This window comes from Cervus canadensis, chromosome 30 (genome assembly GCF_019320065.1).
Source record: "Cervus canadensis isolate Bull #8, Minnesota chromosome 30, ASM1932006v1, whole genome shotgun sequence".
Classification (NCBI taxonomy): Eukaryota; Metazoa; Chordata; class Mammalia; order Artiodactyla; family Cervidae; genus Cervus; species Cervus canadensis.
The window spans coordinates 14,784,273-14,806,028 of NC_057415.1; the positions used below are offsets into that span (position 1 = coordinate 14,784,273).

A 21,756-nucleotide genomic window follows, 5' to 3' on the forward strand; every position below is an offset into this window, starting at 1 on the left:
CTTGGACCATGGCAACTATTTCTAGGATACATTTTGAGACATAAATAATGGTTCATTGTCCAAATATATGTTCATTGTCCAACTGATCTTGGGAAAAATCATCCAGTGAGTTCTCAGTTGCTTTTTGAAGGAGGGAAAAACACTGGGGCAAATGCTCCAGAAGGCACACCTCATTTTTGTGCTGCTTTTATAGTTAAACCATTAGAGTATTTGCCACTTTAAAAATAAAAACAGAGCCAGTAATGAAATATTTATGAGAAATTGCTACAGTGATTGCTACATAGTTTCTAGCGGAATGTTGCCGTGTTTCTTATATTGAGAAAATAGAACCTATTCAGTGTTGAGGTAAAACAAGAAATGATCAAACCCAGATGCTTTCCTAAAATTATATTTTCAGTGCATTTATATGTCTGTTTCAAACTGTGCTACATGCTAAAAATATTTTCCTTTGTAGGCTGAGGGAAATTTCAAACCACGTCAAGAGCATCATAGATCAGATGGTTTTTCTTAAAAGCGTTAAGGGCATCCTGGTTGTTATTAGCCCTAGCTTTATAAGATGACATTATTTATGCCGCAAAGAGTCACCATTCAGTTCTTAATTTCAGCAACTTTATTGGCATGAAAATGCATGGGAGGTAGTTCAGAATCAAGACATCAGAATGGGGGACAGAGACTTCAGGGCAGCAAGTGACAATGAGGCCAGCCTGGAGAGAGTCCCTTCAACCCTGCTGCCCACTGCCCTGCAGAGAAGTCGCTCCCCAGGTCCAGGGCTCCCTCTGCCTCTGTTCCAGGGACTCCATCTCCTCTTGCCTCTCTGCTTGCTCCCTCTCCCCTCAGCTGTGCATGCTGAAGGTTCATATCCCATGTGGCCAACCATAGACACATTCTCTTTAAGACTCTTCTTGGTTGTATTTATTACAAAGTTGACTTCTCCTGAGTTCTTACTGGTTCTCTCCTCCCCAAGTTGTATTTCTTTGTTACTGCATTGATTTCGTGATTGAGAGATGTCTTCCCGGTTTTGGCATAAATACTTTTAGTGAATTAAACTGTAAGTGGGTAAATCAAAGAATGTATAAGTTGTATAACTCCCTGTGAGAGTGAAAGTCGCTTAGTCATATCCAACTCTTTGTGACCCCATGGACTGTAGCCCGCCAGGTTCCTCTGTCCATGGAATTCTCCAGGCCAGAGTACTGAAGTGGGTAGCCATTCCCTTCTCCAGGGAATCTTCCCAACCCAGGGATCGAACCCAGGTCTCCCGCATTGCAGGCAGATTCTTTACCGTCTAAGCCCCCTGTAGAAGTGTATTTTTTATTTAATCCTTCTCCCCTCCCCCCAGAACACTGGGGTATATTATTTTATGTATTAGAATATCCAGAATGAAAAAAGGGCTATCATTTTATTGAGTCAGTGCATTTTATTGAGTACGATGCTCAGTTTCTTATACTTAGTATATACAATTGCTGTATGCTTCTAGTCATAGCTCTCTCACCTGATGTCAACCTTGTTGACATCATTATTACACGCACGTTATGGATGAGGAAAAGGAAACCTGTCTAACTTAAAGGCCCAAGTTATTAATTATCACATTATTGTTGGTTTTAAATGTATGTTGCTGCTATTAGGATTTTAAGATGTTTTCGCATCTAGCACCTGGTCAGGCTGGTATCTTCAGAAAAGAATGTAGAAACATCAAATTTCACTTTATGGTCTTCCTGTAACAACAGCAAGCATATTGTTTTAAGTGAGGCGGGGTCAGAAACAGAATGATCTCCTGGAGAAACAGGCATACAAGAGAAAGAGAACTTGCTCCATTGCTTCCACCAGTCCTTTGGGAAGGGACAGGCCCTAGTTTACGGTGGCTGAGATGGGTCCCATCTCTCAGGCTCTGTCCAGCGGTATCGTGTCTGTGTGGTGGTCGAAGGAGCCTTTTTACTAGGCTGTCAGAACTCGGTTATTTTGAGATCTCTGAAAGGTTGTGTGCTGTGCTGTGCTTCGCTAGTCATGTCCGATTCTTTGTGACCCCATGGACTGCAGCCCCCAGGCTCCTCTGTCCATGGGGATTCTCCAGGCAAGAATAGTGGAGTGGGTAGCCTTTCCCTCCTCCAGGGGATCTTCCCAACCCAGGGATCAAACCCAGGTCTCCCGCACTGCAGGTGGATTCTTGACTGGGCCACTACTTAGGTTCAAAATACCAGACAAGTTTTCATTTCTGAGGGGAAAGAGGGAAGGAATTAGTGTTAACTGGTCTATTTGTTGACTTCACCATTCTCATTGTGTTCTCAACATAGCTCTGCAAGGCAGATGGCATTATCTCTGTTTTATAGGGGCTGTATGCCATAGAGATGGCAGGAATGGATGCACCCATTGGAGGAGTCTAAATTCTCAACAGTGTACTTCCCGTTACACATGGCTTTGTACAGAAATACTTAGGCCACATTCACAAGCCAGCACCAAAAAATAGCAATAGCATATTTGGTTGTATATTTGCATGATCCAGTGCCCTTGAACCTGAGAGCAAGGCAGTAAAATAAGAAGTGCTCAAATAGAAGGCAAAGCTAAAATAGACCATAGTATTTAAACTGCAAACTGGAAAAAAAAAATAAACTATAAATTGAAATCCATTATAAAAACAATCAAATGACCACAAGATTGTTAGGTTTAAGAGATTCTAACATACCCAATATTAATATGAATATAAATGAGCTGGGTGGATTTTTTAATTCTGTGTATTAGGAGATGTTTATGATGAGTCTAATAAAGCTCCAGTGTTCTTTGTGGTTCTTTTCCATCTCATACTACTGGGCACAAAAGCTATGTTGTGTGCAGAATAGCTGGGTTTATCCCTACTAGAAAGAATTTATGTTTGGTATCTAAAGAACAATGCGAGTTTGCTGCTTGGCTGATCAATGCTGGATCAAGTTCACATTCCCCGGCTCCTACTCTCCCACCTACATGCAGGGGGTGGAAGCGGAGCCCAGGGAGGGAGGGAGAGAGAAAGACAGAGAGAGATGTGAGCTCCGGCTTTCCTAATATGGACACAGCTGGGCCTGTGTAGCATTAAATATTGATTTAATCCACCGCTGGAGGAAACATCCTATAAAAAGTAAAGAGATTAGCAGCCAATTAATTCTGGCCCCTCCCATTATTTTTCCAGAACATCTCTTAGATGGATCTGAATGTTTGGTGAACAAACATTGTGGAAAATAGCTTTTTCTCATGTATTATTTACATTTGGGACAGGCACCCCACCTCCCAAATTGTGATGGATTTTACTCTCCCATGTGTGTGTGTGTGTATGTGTGTGTTCCTACTTCTTAATAAAGGTAGGATGATTTAGGCCCATTCCTGTCATTTGCAAATTGTGACTTCATTGGGTTCCTTTGGGAGGCCAGATGATAGGCAATCCAGTCTGAGTGCCAAGATTTTTTTTTCTTTCTTTTTTTTTTTTTTTCATTTTTATTAGTTAGTTGGGCAAGATTTTTAAAAATAGAAATATTGGCAAAAGAAAAACAGACATGCCAAGGGCCACAGAGTCTAAGAAGCACGGCACTCCATGCGCACGCACTTACAGATACCACACCCATTCCATTTAAGGGACTAGCCAAAGGGACCTAGACATGAGTGTTTGCTTTTCAAACTAGTGAAGTATTAACATATATGTTTGTGTTTTAAATGAATAGCTGGTATCATGGGAATTCCCTGGCCCTCCAACGGTTAGGACTTGGCACTTGGACTGCTGGAGCCTGGGTTCAATCCATGGTTGAGGAGCTGTAAGATCTGTAAGATCCCATAAGCCACGTGGCAGAGCCTAAATAGATAATAACCGATAAAGCATTTTTCCAGAATAGTTTTCCTGTAATATCAATGTAGGGTGTCTTTCCTAAACACGGAAGTCCATTTGGTTAAAGCATGGTGCCCGAGGCTCAAGGAAGGCTACCTGGGTTTCCTCCTGTGTGAAATAGCTTTTGCACACAGCAAAGGGTCTCTTCCACTGGTCTTTTCCACTATCCTCAAATCCGATGCAACAATATTCCAAATACTTACACATTTCAAGGGAATGGGTGGCAGCCATCAACATGATCAGAACATTGTTCACAAGGGATGCGTGGGAAACATACCACCTCATGTGTACAGAATTCCAGGTCAGCCCTGGAATCAGGGTCCCTGAAGATGAGGACCTATGCTGTTTTCAGTCAGGATCCAGAATCATATTAATGAGGAACCTGGAAAAAATTAAAATGTCAAATATCCACCATTTTTGCCTTTCTTTGGGGTACTGTTGAGATCTTCTACTTCTTTTTAATTCTTGTGTGTACTCTGTGTGTGTGTGCGCATGTGCTTAACTAATCTTGCCCCGAAGTTTACCTCTAAGAGTAAGCCACAGGAAATGCTACCCTGGGTCAGCCAGACAGCCCATCCTGTCCAGCTATGTGTTTGCCATCTGCCCAAAGGGACTTATTGTAATAGAACACAATAGGTGGCTATCCTCTGTGGCATTGACCTTGAAATTTAGATGTCTCCCAAACACCTGGACTTATTAGAGATGGGTCATCATTAAAATGATCCAAACTAGTGGTTCTCAACATAGGTTACACATTGGAATCCCGGTGAGGGAGGGGGGCTTGTGTGCCGGGGTGCCCACTTTCACAGTGGTCTGGAGTGCCTCCTGGGCATTAGGCTTTGTAAACTGTCCTGGTGATTCTAATGAGCAGTCAGGAGTTGGTAAACATTGATCTGATACCACCCCTACATAATTTTATATTTCACCTGTGAAACTCTTTAAGATTATTGTGTGCAAGAATGTTCAGTTTGGTTCAGTTCAGTCGCTCAGTCGTGTCCGACTCTTTGCGACCCTATGGACTACAGCATGCCAGGCCTCCCTGTCCATCACCAACTGCCAGAGTTTACTCAAACTCATGTCCATTGAGTCGGCAGTGCCATCCAACCATCTCATCCTCTGTTGTCCCCTTCTCCTCCCACCTTCAATCTTTCCCAGCATCAGGGTCTTTGCAAATGAGTCAGCTCTTTGAATCAGGTGGCCAAAGTATTGGAGTTTCAGCTTCAGCATCCAATGAACACTCAGGACTGATTTCCTTTAGGATGGACTGATTGGATCTCCTTGCAGTCCAAGGAACTCTCAATCAAGAGTCTTCTCCAACACCACAGTCCAAAAGCATCAATTCTTCGGTACTCAGCTTTCTTTATAGTCCAACTGTTACATCCATACATGACTACTGGAAAAACCATAGCCTTGACTAGACGGACCTTTGTCAGCAAAGTAATGTCTTTGCTTTTTAATATGCTGTCTAGGTTGGTCATAACTTTCCTTCCAAGGAGTAAGCGTCTTTTAATATCATGGCTATAGTCACCATCTGCAGTGATTTTGGAGCCCAAAAAAATAAAGTCTGCTACTGTTTCCACGGTTTCCCCATCTATTTGCCATGAAGTGATGGGACTGGGTGCCATGATCTTAGTTTTCTGAATGTTGAGTTTTAAGCCAACTTTTTCATTCTCCTCTTTCACTTTCATCAAGAGGCTCTTTAGTTCTTCTTCACTTTCTGCCATTAGGGTGGTGTCATCTGCATATCTGAGGTTATTGATATTTCTCCTGGCAATCTTGATTCCAGCTTGTGCTTCAACCAGCCCAGTGTTTCTCATGATGTACTCTGCATATAAGTTAAATAAGCAGGGTGACAATATACAGCCTTGACGTACTCCTTTTCCTATTTGGAACCAGTCTGTTGTTCCATGTCCAGTTCTGTTGCTTCTTGACCTGCATACATATTTCTCAGGAAGCAGGTCAGGTGGTCTGGTATTCCCATCTCTTGAAGAGTTGTCTACAGTTTATTGTGATCCTCACAGCCATGAATGTTAAGCACCTATAAAGAATTGCAGTCATACATGTATACTGAGGGCAATATACTAATATCTGTTTTCTATAATGTCTGTTCCAAGAGACCTTTATGGAATAGGATTATATGTTACAGGCTGTGTTTTAATCTATATGTTTTATTTGTGGTTTATTCTCTAATAAGCAGATCTCTTCTCTTGTGGCTCAGCTGGTAAAGAATCTGCCTGCAATGTGGGAGACCTGAGTTAGATCCCTGGGTTGGGAAGATCCCGGGGAGGAAGGCATGGCAAACCCACTCCAGTATTTTTGCCTGGAGAATCCCCATGGACAGAGGAACCTGGAGGGCTGCAGTCCATGGGGTTGCAAAGAGTCAGACACAACTGAGTGACTAAGCACACATATAGAAGCACATATCTTAAAGTCAGGCAAGATGTTCCCTGAGGTCTCCTGCTGGCATAGAAAGAACACTACATTTCCATGCAGGAGATCTAAGGCCACACAATGTGAGATACTAAAGGCATTACACTTCCTGAAGACTCATTCTCTTCATCCTGAAGATGGGACAGTGTGAGAAACAAACAGAACAATCTATATGTGGAAGCGCTTTGCAAACTTAATCCTGTACAAAACTGACTGCTCTGGTTCTTTCTACCCCATCTGAGGTTCCGTGGTCTCTGGTACATGTAATACTTCAGCACTTTTTTTTGTCTTCAGGTCACTTTCCCCCAGCTTTTAGTGATGTTGTGTTGCTTCTTACTTCCAGTAGTCTAGACTTTGATAAGTAACAACTGCCTCCCCTGGTAAGCACATTGCATGTCATTTGATCTTCTCAACTCTATGAGAAAGAGGCTTAAAGAGGTCATACAGCTAATATGTGGCAGAGTCTGGATTCAAAGCCAGACAGGCTGTCTGGGCACTTATACCATGTCGCCTTACTGCCTGGTCACACTAGTCTCCTGAGAACAAGGTGGAGTCTTATTCATCTTTGTATTCACAAAGTCCAGTGTTACGTTTTGCAGTAGGCAAACTCCATATGTTTGTTAAATGACTAACCGGTCTATATGTTCCTCTGGTTTTGATATCAGTCAAAAGTGATAAAATACTTGGTTGGTTAACATTTTTTATATCAGTCCTCTGTGATGTTTGTATAGTATATTTATTTTTGGCTTTATTTTTTAACAGTTCTTTCCCTCAATTTTTATAAGTAGGGTTAATCATATGTCCTTACGTTCTATACTTAATTCACTGCTAAATGTTGTTAATGGAGCAAAATATTAGAACCATAAAATTTTTTTCAGACCCCCGTTTCTCCCTCCAAAAAAGAAAAAGAAAGTTAAAGAAATTAAAATAACCCCCCAATATTTTATTTATTTATATTCCTTTTTGTCCAAAACAGAAGTAAGCAAACTCTTGGAAAGCAAAATATAAAATGATAAAAATAAGTTAAAGTAAGAAAACTGAAGCAAGATGAAAATAATGTTAGGAAAATAATACACGGGAGGCCAGAACTTATATTAGCATACAATATGTATCTCCTGAAGTTCCTATGCCTGCCTTAAAGTTGGGTCACAGAGCTTTCTAGAATAAGGGAAAGGGATAAATTTGCAGTATTCATGAGGTAAACCAAACCAGTTGCCTAAGTCCAACTATTCCTGTTGTTGATACTATGGAGAAGTTTTTCCTGTGGGTCCTCACAGAAAATTACCATTTAATGTAATAAACAACCCTCTAAAACCATCCTTACAATAAACACTGTGATGGATTTTATGGGCTCTTTTTTATAATGCACCTCAATAAAGGTTGATGGCTTCTTCCCAGAACACAGTGCAGCAAGAGGAATTTCACACAGCACCAGGATGATGCATCCCATGCCAACAGTGTGGTGGTCTGCCTTCACCTAAGAAAATCTCAGACCATCCTGGGTCAGAGTTTGGGTTTCAGCCAACTCTGTGAACCTCCTGACCAGTGGTTTGGGAGGGGGCTGTGCACCGTGGTATATTTTCCTTTGGGAAGCCAATAGTTGATAGCTAATGCTTCATTTAGAGAGGACCAAGAAATGGAAGAACTGAGTATGCTTCCTCAGGCAAGCTTGTAGAAGCTTCTGAGCAACAGTGAATTCAGGAATATGGTTACTAAGAGGAAGAGATTCTGTTAGCCAGGTTACTGCAAAGCACTTTTGGGATAGCTTTCCTTTTTTGAAAACTATGCTTTATAAGGACTTCCACTGAGAAGTTCATTTGGCAGTCCTCTTCAGAAAGAAATTAGGCATTCGTTCTAACACAGGGACAAAACAGGCAATAATACAAATTATAATTTTTCTAAAGTCAAGCAGTCAAATTAAAAAAAAAGGTATCATAAAGGAATGTTACATTTTAAAATGACAGAGCAAAATTTAAAGACATAAACATTGGATAACTTAGCCCCTAATCCTTGCTTGTCATTATTTGCAACTTAAACTAACCTTGATTTTATTTCCAGACATGTGTAGTCTCTTACCTTTTAATTTACCCTGAGTATATGTTGACCTGTAGGGTCCTTCTGTAGCCAGCAAAAGCTTCTGGACCTTTCTCCCTTGTTTGGTACTAAAAGGCCCTTTGACTTCTAGTGGATGGGAGTGTAGTGTAGTGCCCATGGGAGTGTAATCTGCAGTCTGAAGCTATTTGATTTAATTAAAGGGCTCCCCTGGTTTGCCCTCTCCGCCTTCTGCTTGCCTAGGAGGGCATGCTGCTCCTCATTCATCTGGACTGCACCTCACAAGGCAGAAGCACATGTCCATATAACGACATGAAACGTTATCACTGTCATTTTCCATTGAAAGGAATCGTTTCCTCTCAACTAAACAAAAGGAGAAAACAAAAAAAGGGTTTCCTTCCGAAAGTAATCCCCAGCCACTAGGTTAACTAATGCTTTTATTTTAAAGCAATGGCATTTTTCTCAGCTTCTGAAATTTTCTCAGCTTCTGAAATTGTCTTCAGCTATTATAAACTGCTTTGACAAGAGAGTTTCAGAAAACAAATTTTTTCAAAACTTGCTTCTCTACTAGACAAATAATCTTTAAAAGTGTAATTCAAACAGAAAACATTTGTTTTTAAAAGATAGCTTTAAAGTACTTTCACCACATTTTCAAAGATAATTATTAGAGCATTCATCCTCAACTATAAGAATTTAAATTTTTAAAAAATAGTCTTCAAGTTTCTCCACATCCTACCTTCCCTAGGACCTGCTCATGAAGCAAGGTAGGTTTAGGTGGGCAAAAGAAGAAATGTGTTGAGGTTATATTAAATATGATCAAAAAGAATTAATATTTTTCCACTATCATGAAATATGTTAATATTTCATTCAAGATTAAATTCAGTTCCTACCTCCATTTTGGGATATAACTTTAGTGATTAATATATGAGGGAATTCAAAACTTTTATTTCCCATTTGTATTTTTTTTAAAGCATCATTTTAGAAATACCCTGGCAATGTAATTGATATCCCATGGTGTCTCCTTTTTAAAAATGCACAATTCTGTGCTCTTTACAAAATAAGATATTTTAGTAGAGAAACAAAAAGGACTTAACTAGAAAGATCTTCATCTTAAGATTCTCCCCCATGAAATTTCATATGCCATTTATTCAGTCATTTATTCTTACACTGGACATTGAAATCCAATCAGGGAAACAGACGTTTGATAAATTAGTAAAAACTGTTATAGTAGAACTGTAGTAGAACTTCCTTGATAGCTCAGTTGGTAAAGAATTCGCCTGCAATTTGGGAGACCTGGGTTTGATTCCTGGGTTGGGAAGATCCCCTGAAGGAGGGAAAGGCTACCCACTCCAGTATTCTGGCCTGGAGAATTTCCATTCACTTAATACATTTATTGAGCATTTTTCTACTATGTGCCAGGCAGTATTTTTAGTGACTAGATAAAGATCAGTAATAGAAGAGACAGAACTCTTTCTTCCTGGACATTGAAATCCAATCAGGGAAACAGACATTCAGTAAATTAATAAAAATTGTTATAATAGAACTGTACGGTACAGGAGTGAATTCTAATGTAAACTATAGTAGTGTTAGTCGTTCAGTCATGTCCGACTCTTTGTGACCCCATGAACTGTAGCCCGCCAGGCTCCTCTGTCCATGGGATTCTCCAGGCAAGAATACTGGAGTGGATTGCCATTCCCTAGACTTTACTTAATAATGTATCAAATATTGGTTCATTAACTGTAACAAATTCTCTCACTGATGTAAGATACTAATAATAAAAGAAATTGTGAGTCATGTTTGCATACAGGAACTTTGTGACATCTGCACAAATCTTCCTGATTTTCCTAAAAAATAAAGACTCTTAATAAAAAATTTTAAATATCCATAAAAGAGAATTACTTTAAAGTAAATAAATAGGATCTATTAGAAAAATAGCAGGATGACATAATTTGGATTGGGGAGTAAGGAAAGACCTTTCTGGAGAAGTGTTGCTTAAGCCTAGACCTGGAGAGTAAGTAGGAGCCAGCCAGGCAAAGAAGATACCATTTGAACTACCTTTGTAAGTATCATTCTGGTTTCTTTGCTGAGGATGGATTGGGTTTGGGGGGCAAGAGAACAAAGATGGAGTCAAGCGAGCAGGCACTTAGAATGCATCACAGGGGTTGCTACCCACTCAAAGTCCTAGGAGAGCAGAGTGTCAGTAGGATGTTTGTTTTTGCTCAGCTTGTGCAAGAAACTGTTAGGTTCTCTGTGAACTGGGTGCTAGGAGGTTTAAAGGAGACTGTCAATGGCAGCAAGCGGGTGTTCCCAGGTCTCAGTTCCTAAGATCTTTCCAGTGGCTCCGTGGGATTTTTAGAATGAGGAATGATCGTGTGTGTGTGTGTATCTGAGACCACAACCAGATGAAAATTATAAGGGGAGAAGGCTTTTAAGTACTAACTACCCAGCTGTAACAGCAAATTTTTATACAAGTATGTATGAGGTTTAATTTGCAATAGTTACCTTTCTTCCTGCTGCTGAATTGTTGGAATTTACTTTGGCTTTGTTTCTTCTAAGACTGCATATTTTTTAATTGTTGCTAAATCAACCAAGAGGACACTTAAGAAAGGTTCATTTAGGCATGGCACTGTACATCAATATTGAACTGCTTGTATCAGGGTTTTTAGGGACAGTGAATTCCCAAGGAAAAAACTTCTACTGGGTAGAGGGAAATGTCGGTCGGTGATAGATTTCTATTGATTCTGGAACTGTTTTTAGTAGCATGTAAGCTTACATAGTTCAAAGTTTTACTTCCATTTAAAATTAAGCAGCTCTACAATTACATAATCCACTTTATCATTTGTAATTTTTACCTGCCTATGTATGTGCATTTGAGACTTGCAAGCTGTTATTTTTATGCATTTCTTTTACAGTACAAAAATTGTATGTGATGGTTGTACATCATGTATAAAAAGATTCGATAACACTTTGAAAAATCTTTAGCAAATGAGCATGCATTTCATAGCACTTAGCCAATAATGGTTAATATATCGATTTAACGCTCTATAGGCTTTTCTTTTCTTTTCTCTTTTAATTCCGGGAAACACAAACACAAGTCAAGAATCTCCCATTTGAGCAGAACTGTTGTTTGTTTTAGGAAACAGAAATGCATCATCAATGTAATTTTAAGTAGTTCAGTTATGAATATGGGATGAAGGGATAAAATGAAGTTTTCTACTCTGATGTCTCCATTAAGTAGCTCCCCTTTGTGTAAAATACTCCATGGCAAAGTTGCTTCTATTTAAAGTAGTGAGTTTGATCTTGGCTTTGATCTAAAGCTTTTGATCTTGAAAGAAGGATGGGGTAGCAATAAAGAGAGGGCAAGAGAGATTTTCTTTAGAGAAATGCGATAAAGTTAAAGGAATGGCCAAGATCAGCAAACGCGGATGCGACCCGACTGTTCTCCCCAAGCACTGAATCCCCAGGCTGGCTCAGCTGCTGAGGATGGAAAGAAAGCCTTTTGGGGGGTCGGCGGAAAAAAATGAGGGTATCGTACACTTTTATAAACCAAGTGGAAACTTCACCCCTATTTTTGAAAAGGTACTGTTCCCTTCTTAAATTCTACTAGTCGCTTTGGGGGGGGGGGGAGTCCAAAGGCCGGGCGAGTGCACCGCCGGCCGCGCTCAACGAGAGCGCATTAGCTCCCGCGACGCGCGGGCAGGGCTCGGAGTTTGCCTTTCACGCGCTCGCGGCTTCTCCCCCAGGAGGTCACCTGCCTCCTCCTCGGAGTCCGGAGGGGGCACTGAAAAACGTCAACTTAATGGCGTCTAATTCATTCCCAGAGGAAACTCCATTAGGAAAGTTCCTCTCCCTCCGCGAAGGCCATCTGAACACTTGGGTTTCTGACCCGCAGAGCGAGTTCAGGCTGACCGCGGCGGGGAGGGCGCTTCTCCTGCTAAGCCCTTTCGCCGGCCGGCGGGTAGCACTTCTGCTCCCACCGCGGCCGAGAAGCCTCTTCGCGGGTACCCCAGGTCCCGCATGGGTGGGGACTGGAAAGGTAAGCGCGCGCGCCGGGGTCGGCCAGCGCCAGCGAGGGCGCGGGCCCGCGCGCGGAGAAGAAAGATGTTTGCGAAGAGAACAATAAAATAGCCGGCACGCCGGCGGGGGCGGGGGCGGAGGCGACCTGCGGGGAGGGTGGCGCGGCCGCCTATACCTTTAAGGCAGGCCCCGCCCCCGCCCAGCGCCCGCCCGCCGCCCGCCGCCCGCCCTGCGCCTTAGGTGTTGCGGGCCTCTAGCGCCCGCCGCTTTCCGCCGGCTGGCGGGGCGGACGGCTCTGAGCGCGGGCTCCGCCGCCCGGCTCTCACCTTCACCTACTGCGGGCGAGGTAGGGGGTCAGCGCGCCGAGTTGGTGGGGCGCGGGGGAGGGAGGCTGGGGCGGCTCCCGAGATAAACTTGACTCTGTCCCCTTCCCCCGCAGCCGCTGCAGAGGGAGCGCCAGGCCCGGGCGGAGTGCGGGCTCGCGCAGCAAGTGAGCGCCGAGGTGAGTGCGGGCGACGCGGTCCACGCGCTACCTTCCCTGCCTCCCCGGGCCGTGGGTCCCGCGTTGCATCTCTGGCGCGGAGCCCGGGATCGGCGGCGGCGGCGCGCGACCACGGTGGGTAAGATGGCCCTCGTCAGGGGGTTCTTGCGCGCACCGGTGCGGGGGCGGCCAAGCGGGCTAGTGACGGAGGGAGCGGCCGGGGCGAAGGTCACGGCCTCGGCTCGCCGCAGACCCGAGGGCCCGCAGCGTTGAGGCGGCCTCTGGATGCCCTAAAGGTGCTGGTGGCTCCCCCAGGTGAAGCCGAGGAAGGCTGTGCCGTGAGACCGTCGATCGTTTCTTCTCTCTCACTGAGGGGCGGCCCTGGCGACCTGTCGTCCTATGTGTAAAAACGCCCTCTGGTTTTTGAACTTCAGGTCGCGAAATGGGTTCGAGTGAACCGGAGACCCCGAAAACGGAAACGAAAGGACAGAGAAGAAGTGTTTGAGAAGGTAGGGGTTCCCGAAAGAGAGCACTGGATGGAGTTCTTGATCAGTCTCCCCATCTGCCACCCGAATACTTGGTCACAACAATAGGGTAGCATCTTTTTTTTTTTAAGTTTTAATTAAATTTGCAGTAAACCTTAAGATTTACCTAGGTATAGTTCTATAGAAATACTGATTGATAATCCTAGTGATTATCAACGTACTTTGTTCTCAGGAAGTGAAAACGACCCAGGATGCATATTTCTTTCATGCTCTTTAAATAGAGCATTAGGACGAAAAGCCAGTTCCATTACATTATTACATTAGACCAGTAACATTTATTATGGTATATGGTATTACATTATTATGATATAATATCTCTAAAAACCAGGGAGTGCTGTGAATAAATGACCCACAGTATAAGGTTTCTCTGTTTGATCCTGGGAGAGACCACTCACACTCATTAATTTAGACTATAGAGTACTCTCAAAAATGGAGAGAGAAGATGAAAGAAGTGTATTATTTTTGAAACAGTGGAGGGATTTTGTTTACTTAAAGCAAATGAGAAATTTGTTTTTCTGTATTTAGAATTTCAGTATGCTACTTTGCACAAGTTTGGACTACCTGTTTTGTCCTGAAATTGTATTAAGTTAAAACTTGATTTGTCATTGTAGTTAATATTATGAAATAAGGTAAGTAGTCTGTTATTTCCTGAGTGCTTTTGTTGAAAACTCTTAAAAGTGAATGTTTTTACAAACATTGCAGCAGATAGGATTTTTGTTGCTTTTGCTTTAATTATTTTACTGTTTTTTGATTCTTGAAAGCACCAAGGGATTAAAATAGCAGTGTGTTGTTTTTCTGCTGCTAGAATGTATGATGAATCATTTCTGACTCTGAAGCCAAATTCTTGCTGATAGCATTGCTGCCAACTTCTGTGATGTGTTGCCTTAGTATGGGCATTGCAGCGTCCGAGAATGTGCACAAAGCAGATCATAATGAAGGTGATACCAAAGTTTCAGAGTGCATTTAAGGATACTGAGGGCAGCTTCTGCGAGAATTACAAAAAGAACTGGCCTAGGAGTATGGTCATTTGTAAGGAGACATTCAGTGTGTGAAAAGCCCTTCCCTTTTTAAACAAAGAGTCATACATGTCACTTCAGTTAAACAGTAACAGAAAAAGTGGTCGTTTTGAACTGGCTTGAGTTTTCTGACTGTACCTTAGCATGCTATGGTAGGTTGTGTTGGTTTAACTTTTCATGGTCTAGGTGTTTTTAAAAATGTTTGTGAGGTGATGGATGAATGAGATCATAAAATGTCCAAAGAAGGAAAAAGAACTACAAATTGGCTCATTTAGTGGTTAAAAAAATATTTTTTAGCAATTATTTTTTTAAACCCAAAGTAAAATTATCCAAGCACACAATGTTTCTTGCATAAAAGGAGGGGAAACCCTTTGTGGATTACCAGGTACCATCACTACCGAAATCTGAATTTGAAGTAAACATATCTGTGACCTGACCACTGCCCTCTGAGTATGAGAAGGCTAGGGACTGAGGAGTTTGCCTTCCAAGAAAATTGGAGTTGTTCACTGAGCATTTCTCCTTGAGAGAGGCTATTGTGCTGGAGCTTATGGGGAGGACGTGCTTCTGACTTTTCTTAGAAATTGTGGGCAGTAGTTTTGAGGAGGACATGAAAATGAAGTGGGTTGAGACTGTCATGCCGAGCTTCCTTTCAAGGAATGAAGCTTAAAGCTGACTAGCTTTGAGGGTGGAGGTGGGGGGAGGGGGGCCAGGAGGGGGGGAGTTTAAGAATTGTGCAAGGGAGTATTAATTATCAATGTCTCCAGTTTTTCCTTCTGGTTGTGCACAGCGACTCAGCCCTTTGCCCACTGTTTGGCCTCTGCTGTATCTTGGAGAGAGTTTGGAGCTCACTGAGGCAAAGCATGTGATATTTTCAAGGACAGGGAGAAAGGGGGTGCGATTAGCCACCAAGGGCGTTAGAACGAGTTCTGAAAGGCGCAGAAGCTGTCCAGCAGCTCCTAGCCGAGGTGTGTCCCCTGATCGCCTGAGTGTCTGTTCCAAAATACAGATCAAATTCTGTGGTATTGAATATTCAAACCTAGGTCTTATGTTAACCTTTTGCTGGGATTTGAACCTGTTATTCATTGGAATCTAGGTGGTTAATTTAGCATGGAGTTGAACTATGTTTTTAAAATGTTCACCATGCCACAGGTAGAAGCAATGTTAGTCAATTTTTTTTTCATGCATTTACTGTTTTTCTATAACATTAGAATTTTTCTCCTTTTATTTATTTTATGTGACCATAAAATAAGAAAGAGTTTTAGTTGTTTCTGTGGGTTGGACATTTAAAATCTAGCTATCGCTTTTATTTGCCTACTTTGTCTTGGCCCCTTTCTCTCCCTCCTGCTGCCCTTTTCCTCCATCCCCCAAGTCTCTATTTGCATCTTCAGGCCTCAGGCAGGATTCAGCCCCAGGAATGAACTTGGGGGATGACTGGTCTGTATTTAACTATGCTAGGTCATAGCATTTTTCCTCTGATTTTTACTGACTGGGGGAAAGCAGTCTTCTGACCTGCCTGAGGAAGGGAAACAAAAAGCAGTGCAAGGCCAGAATCTTAAAAAAGGGCATTTGGCTGGAGTTAAACATTAAAGAATGTAATTTTATAGGAATAATTAATTTCCCTCCTTAAAATCTTGAAAGTGCTAAGTGGTGGGCATAAGCTGGTGTAGCTTGAAATATTAATTGAGGTTTGCAGTGAACTCAGAAGGAGAGGCAAAACAAACTTACCCTGTGCTCAACTGTGGGTTAAAATAACGAATAATGAAATAAAGTAAGCTGCTTGAGTGAGAGGTACCACTGCAGAAGTGATTTCAGATGCTCCCTTGGCCTGTCCTGCTGCGTCGCGTCCTTCCCACCCACCCACCAGGTAGCTCTGCTGTCCTTCTGTGCCAGCTAACAGGTTCTCACTTCTTGTCTTTCTGAAAATGAGGCTTTTTTTGTCTGCATTTTCTCCTATGTTCTCTGACATTTGTTTCCGTTTTATTTTATCTTGATGTTTTAGCTCTTTTTTCCACTGGTGTACCTTAATTTCTTTACATTTTTGTTTGCTTATTTGTTTTCTTAATTTTCAGTTTAAAAACTCACCTCTCTTGCTTTTAGTCGTCAGGTATTTTTCTCCTTAACATTCTGATATTCTTCCTTTTTCACTATTTCAAGTTCCTTTTATTTAATTTGAATAATTTATGCAACAGAAAGGCAAGGGGACGTGAACAACTATACAAAGAACAGTTAGGATGAATGGATAAGCCTGCTCTGCAAAGGACTGGTTAAACAATGGTGATGCCAACAGTGAATTGTCCAGTGCATATTTTTTAAAATAATGTTAATATATTTTATTCAGTTGACTATTGGTTTTGAAAGAACACACATTTTTTCCTCCTTTTATCTTTAATTCAAAGATAAATGCCAATTATCCATTGTATTCAAAGATTGAGGACTAATATAAAGTTCTTATAAATATATACATGTAAAATAATACAATGTTTTTGATACTTCTTTTATCAGTATTTCAGGGATTAGGATATACTGTGGAATAATAATTTATGAAATCATATATTCGTAGAAAATACCTGAATGATGTTAATGATTTTTTTTTTTAGAGAAGGAAAATTCCAGTTTTCATGTTTGAAGGAAGCATGCTTCCTACTTTATTCACATCTGATAACAGAGGGAACAAATTTTAAGATACTCGTTTCTGGTCATGATGTCAGAAGTATTCACTGGCATACTTTCAAAACATTGGAAATTCAACAATACTAAGCTTTGCTGTTGTTATTAACAAGCACTCCTTCCTGTGAGTTTGTTTCCAAATAAGAGTCTTGGCGAGGGTGAGATTGGCCTCTTATGAGTAGTCATAAGAAGCACTAGGTACAAATGGTTTCCAACTACAGCACCCTGTAAGGTTACCTTAATTTTTTTCTGCTAGAACCTGAAAAATAATAACCCTTGAGCATAATATTGTTTAAATTTTAGTGAAATTTTCCTTGAAATATCGAGTGAAACATGAAAGTCTAGGAAGATGGTTATGAAAATCGGTTTATAATATTCAGTGGCCATTTTAGTAGGAGCCAAAAATGATAAATTCGATTTTCTGAGTCTTTCAGAGAAAAATACTGGAACTATTTTGTTTGTGATACTAAATTCTGGACCATTTTCACTCTGCTTTTGTTTCACTTGTTCTTTCCACACGCTTGATTCTGAAGTCCTTGATAGACTTGATAATAATTCACAGGACATTTTTTAAATCCAACTTGGTTTAGGCATTTTGCCACTTTTATTGGTCCTTTTAAAATTTTACACATTCTAGGAGAATGTTTTTATTACAGTTTTGATACTGAAATATTCAACATGATAAAGGTAGGTACAAATTTTAAACTAATAAAGTCCTTTACTGCTATTTGTCTTTTGTGACCAAGATCTGTTTTCTATTTGGTTTATGATTTCTGGAAAACAGTATTTAAGACTAATAAAAATTATCTGGTTCTTTCTTGGATCTGTAACAGCAGATGGCAACTGTGTTAGGCTTGACTCTGGAGCTCTTAGTATACAAAGCTTGGCAGAATGGTGCCAGATGAATTTAGAGAGTGCCGAACCAAAGGGTCTTCTTTTCTTTATAGGAACTACTCACATTTAGCAAAATGGTAGGTGCGGCAGCCAGTCTTATGTAATTGAGGCAGCCTTCATGCTGAGTGGTTTCCCAGGCATTGGTGCCCTTTCCTTTTTTCAGAAAAGCTCTTGCCCTGTGAGAATTCATAACCAGTCTACATATATATAGCTGTAATCTCTTACAATAGCTTCATTGATACTTGATCTCGTAGAAAAGCTTTAAGGATCGAATGAGTCACAGCTCTGGAGGCACCAGCCGCCCCTCCCTGACGCCCTCCCTATCAGTGAGTGCCTTTGTGTCCTGCGTTGCTCTGATTGTGCCTTTGGATGACAACTTACTTGAGTGATGGGGGAAGGCAGAATAATTTATTAAAAATAATTAAAAAGAAACCAAACAAAAGGGTAATTACAACGCTGTTAATATGCAATTTGTTATATTGCTGAAATGTTTGAAACTCAGTCTTTTTCGTGGGTCTCCCTTTTTTCTCTGTAAATCCCTAGAAATCCCTACATAGTTTACGAAATATTCTGTACCCAGGTCTCAGATTAGACCTAGTTTCACAGGATCTTAGTTGTTTTTCTTTTTACCCCTTGGCTGGATCAAGATAGAATTGCTGATAAAATGTGTTTTTGATAGCCTCACGAAGGAATTCTGACCTGTATAATTTTGTATCGTTACATTTTCATCTATTTCATAGATTTATTTTTTTTTAAGACTCTGCAGTTCTTTTAAAAAAAAAAAGTGAGAATTCCGAGTGTACTGAAAATCCTTCCCATTTTCAGCTGACATGATAGGAAAAATTTAAAGTATTGTTATCCATTTACCCTCACGCACTTATTCACATATTTTTAAAAGAACCTTTGAATGGAACTATTAATATAATAATAGCTGACATTTGTCATGTGTCAAGCACTCTTTTAAGTGCTTTACATGTATCAGTTCATGTAAATGTACCATTAAAGTAGTTCACAAAATAGCAATATGATATGAGGATGTTGTAGACTACGTCAAGCGCTTAGTGAAGGTAGATGAATTATAAACAAGTCGAATAATTGCTGTAGAAGAGAATGCTTTGGGCAAGATTTTAAAATTCTTTTTAACCCAGGCTGTTGACAGTCCTAGACCACCAACATTTAAAGCATACGTTTCAAAGTTAGGAAAATCTCAACCAGCATGTATTTTGAAAACGCTTGAAAGTGTGCAGATAATTACACTGGTGTTGATTTTAGCAGATTTGATGCCAGCAGCCATCAACTCTTACATGCCGTGAGAGATGAAAGCCATTTTAATATAAAACATAAGAGTTTGGCTAGAGAAGGAAGGCGGGCAGGGAAAAATTTCATGACTTTTAGTTTTATAGGAAGCATTAGTTACATTCCTGTGACAGAATGCTTTACTTGGCAATCGTTCCTCATATTAGGCATTTTAGTGAACTGCTGTTTGTGCCTGGTATCATATGGCACTAATAAGATGCATTGTTTTAGTAGCACCTACCGGTGTCAGTGTTGTTTAGGGCCTGTCACTGTTTCCATTAATCTTCTATTTTAGGAGGTCGACGCTAGCATGTGTCTTTAAGTCTAGCCAGCATATATTTCATTTATATTTTTGGGTCTCTGCACAAAGGAAAAATGAGACTCAAACCTTGTGTTTTCAGTGCTTGGCAAAGGACCTAATTATATACACCCCCAGCAAATATTTGTTGAATCAACTAGATGCATGAATCTCACTAATGGTACCTTTATATAAAGTCTTACCTGGCTTCTGCATTAAGAAATTTTAATGACAGAGTTTTTCATTAAAGCACATTTGGTAGAGCTTTACTATCAGTTGTGGGTCATCTTTTTCGTCTTTTCTATAAAAATCTCAAAGCCAGGAAGATGGACACTGACTCCAACTCTGCCTCCTACTTATGTGCTCCTTAAGTTTGTCACTTGAGTTTTGCTTTTATATGAAAATCCTTGTATTTTGTCCAGTTAAGCCAATTTGTATTCATTATAAAACTAATATTCACCATTTTATGATACATTTTTTTCTTTTGTCCTTTTTTCGATATTTAGGAAGGCTTTTGTTTTTGTTCTAATGGTTACTTTCACATTATAACAGATTTTTGCCCCTTGTTCACTTTTGTTTGCTCGTGTTTATTGATTTCTCTGCAATATTTAATATCTAAAATTAGATATTTACCTTTTCTCACCCCCTCCTCTTTATCTTCCATCCTGTGATTTGAAGTGTTTTATCTTTCAGTTTCCAGATAAATACCTGTAACACAGGCAACAAACTAATGTATTTTTCATGTAATTTTCCCATCCCCTTTACCCTTTGTGATAGCTGTATTATATCTACAATGTCAGAGCATGTAGCCATTACACATTATACTGTATCCTTTATAAAATCACTTAGCTTTAATTCTGCAAATAAGTCTGTTTAATGCTCATCATCTACTCTTATATTGATCTTTAGTCATTTTGGTTTTTTGAAGCTAGTTCTGTAGTGGATTTCTCAGGAAGAGCTTGGGGCAGCAGTATTTCCTGAGCTCTTGTATGTTTATAAGTTTATACTCTTTGTACATGAAGGTCAGTTCAACTAAACATAAAATCCTTGGCTCATATTTTAAGTATCTTGAATATGTCCCTTCATTGTCTTGCATAAAGTCTGACACTAGCCTCATTTCTTTTCATCAGAGTGACCTGCTTTTTCTCCTGGATGCCCAGATATTTTTTTTTAATTCCAAAAATTTTTATTTAATATATTTCATTGTGGGTCCATTTTCCCAACTGTCACTCACTTTTGAGCTTTATTTTCTTCCTCTGTAAAATGAGAATAATGGCAACTGTTTTTGCTTGCTCAGAGAGTGGATTTGAAGACTAAATGAGATACTGTATGTAAAGTGCTTTAAATTTATTTTACTTCTTATTCTTTAAAGCCCCTTGTTGTCAGGAACTTTAAAATTTTAGAGAATTTAATTTTATATTAAGTTGGATTTGAGTTGGCTTATATTTGTGAGAAATCTAAGTGGATATTCTGAAGTCTACTTTCTGTATGTGGCGATAAATAAGCTCACTCTGATCCACTCGGGCAGAACTACTGGCCTAAAAGCACTGTTACTTTTTGCAAACACCTCTTTAGAAATTCCGTCTCCATCATATTCCTCTCATATGTTAGTTTCCCACAAAAAACTCTGGATTTATGTAATTTTCATTTGTATGTGCGTAAAACAACACAGGGAAAAAAGGACTCTATTCTTCAGAGAGCTGAAAACCTTAAATGAATCTAATCAGTCAGCATATTTTCTTAGATTTGTTGTATATAAGGCCTTGTGTAAGAAGCTGCTGAAAAATACCAAAGAAACAGGAGATGTCATTTCTGGCCATGGGAGATAAAACACACAACATATCAAAGATCATTTACAAAATAGCATGTGATAAATCCAAACCAGTGTAGCACAAACCAAGGACATGACTATGTATATGTTGCGTTTTACTTGAGGCTATCCTGGACCAAGGGTTTCCATTCCTGGGCCTTGTTTTGATAAAGCAACCCTTTACACATGCAGGCTGGAAGTTATGGTGGGAAATTGGGTAATTGAATTAACTGAATCCATTTTAATGCTTTTACCTGATTTGTAAGCACAGATAGGGGTTTGATTGACATACATGTAAATAGTGTTAGTGTCTTTATTTGAATATGTGATTTTAAAAAATAAATGCATCCATGTTCTGGAAGTAAGGCTGGAACCCATCATAGAAATTCTGCTGACACTTATGAATCAG

At 40.3% G+C, this 21,756-nt stretch overlaps 1 protein-coding gene across 14 annotated transcripts in view; it reads left to right on the top strand.

The window, feature by feature from the left end:
• Positions 1-21,756, top strand: part of LOC122431703 (aminopeptidase O (putative)) — a 392,534-nt gene that overhangs the window by 302,261 nt on the left and 68,517 nt on the right. For 9 of the 14 annotated variants that reach the window (XR_006266602.1, XM_043453080.1, XM_043453083.1 and 6 more), the window contains 2 exons: positions 12,780-12,956; positions 13,256-13,330. Coding sequence is in view for 13 of the 14 variants with exons in the window: in XM_043453080.1 (XP_043309015.1) it covers positions 12,780-12,956; positions 13,256-13,330 (252 nt within the window). In the remaining variant the exon portion in view is untranslated. The remainder of the gene's footprint in view (positions 1-12,779; positions 12,957-13,255; positions 13,331-21,756) is intronic. The other 5 variants (XM_043453084.1, XM_043453081.1, XM_043453082.1 and 2 more) reach the window with 1 other exon arrangement.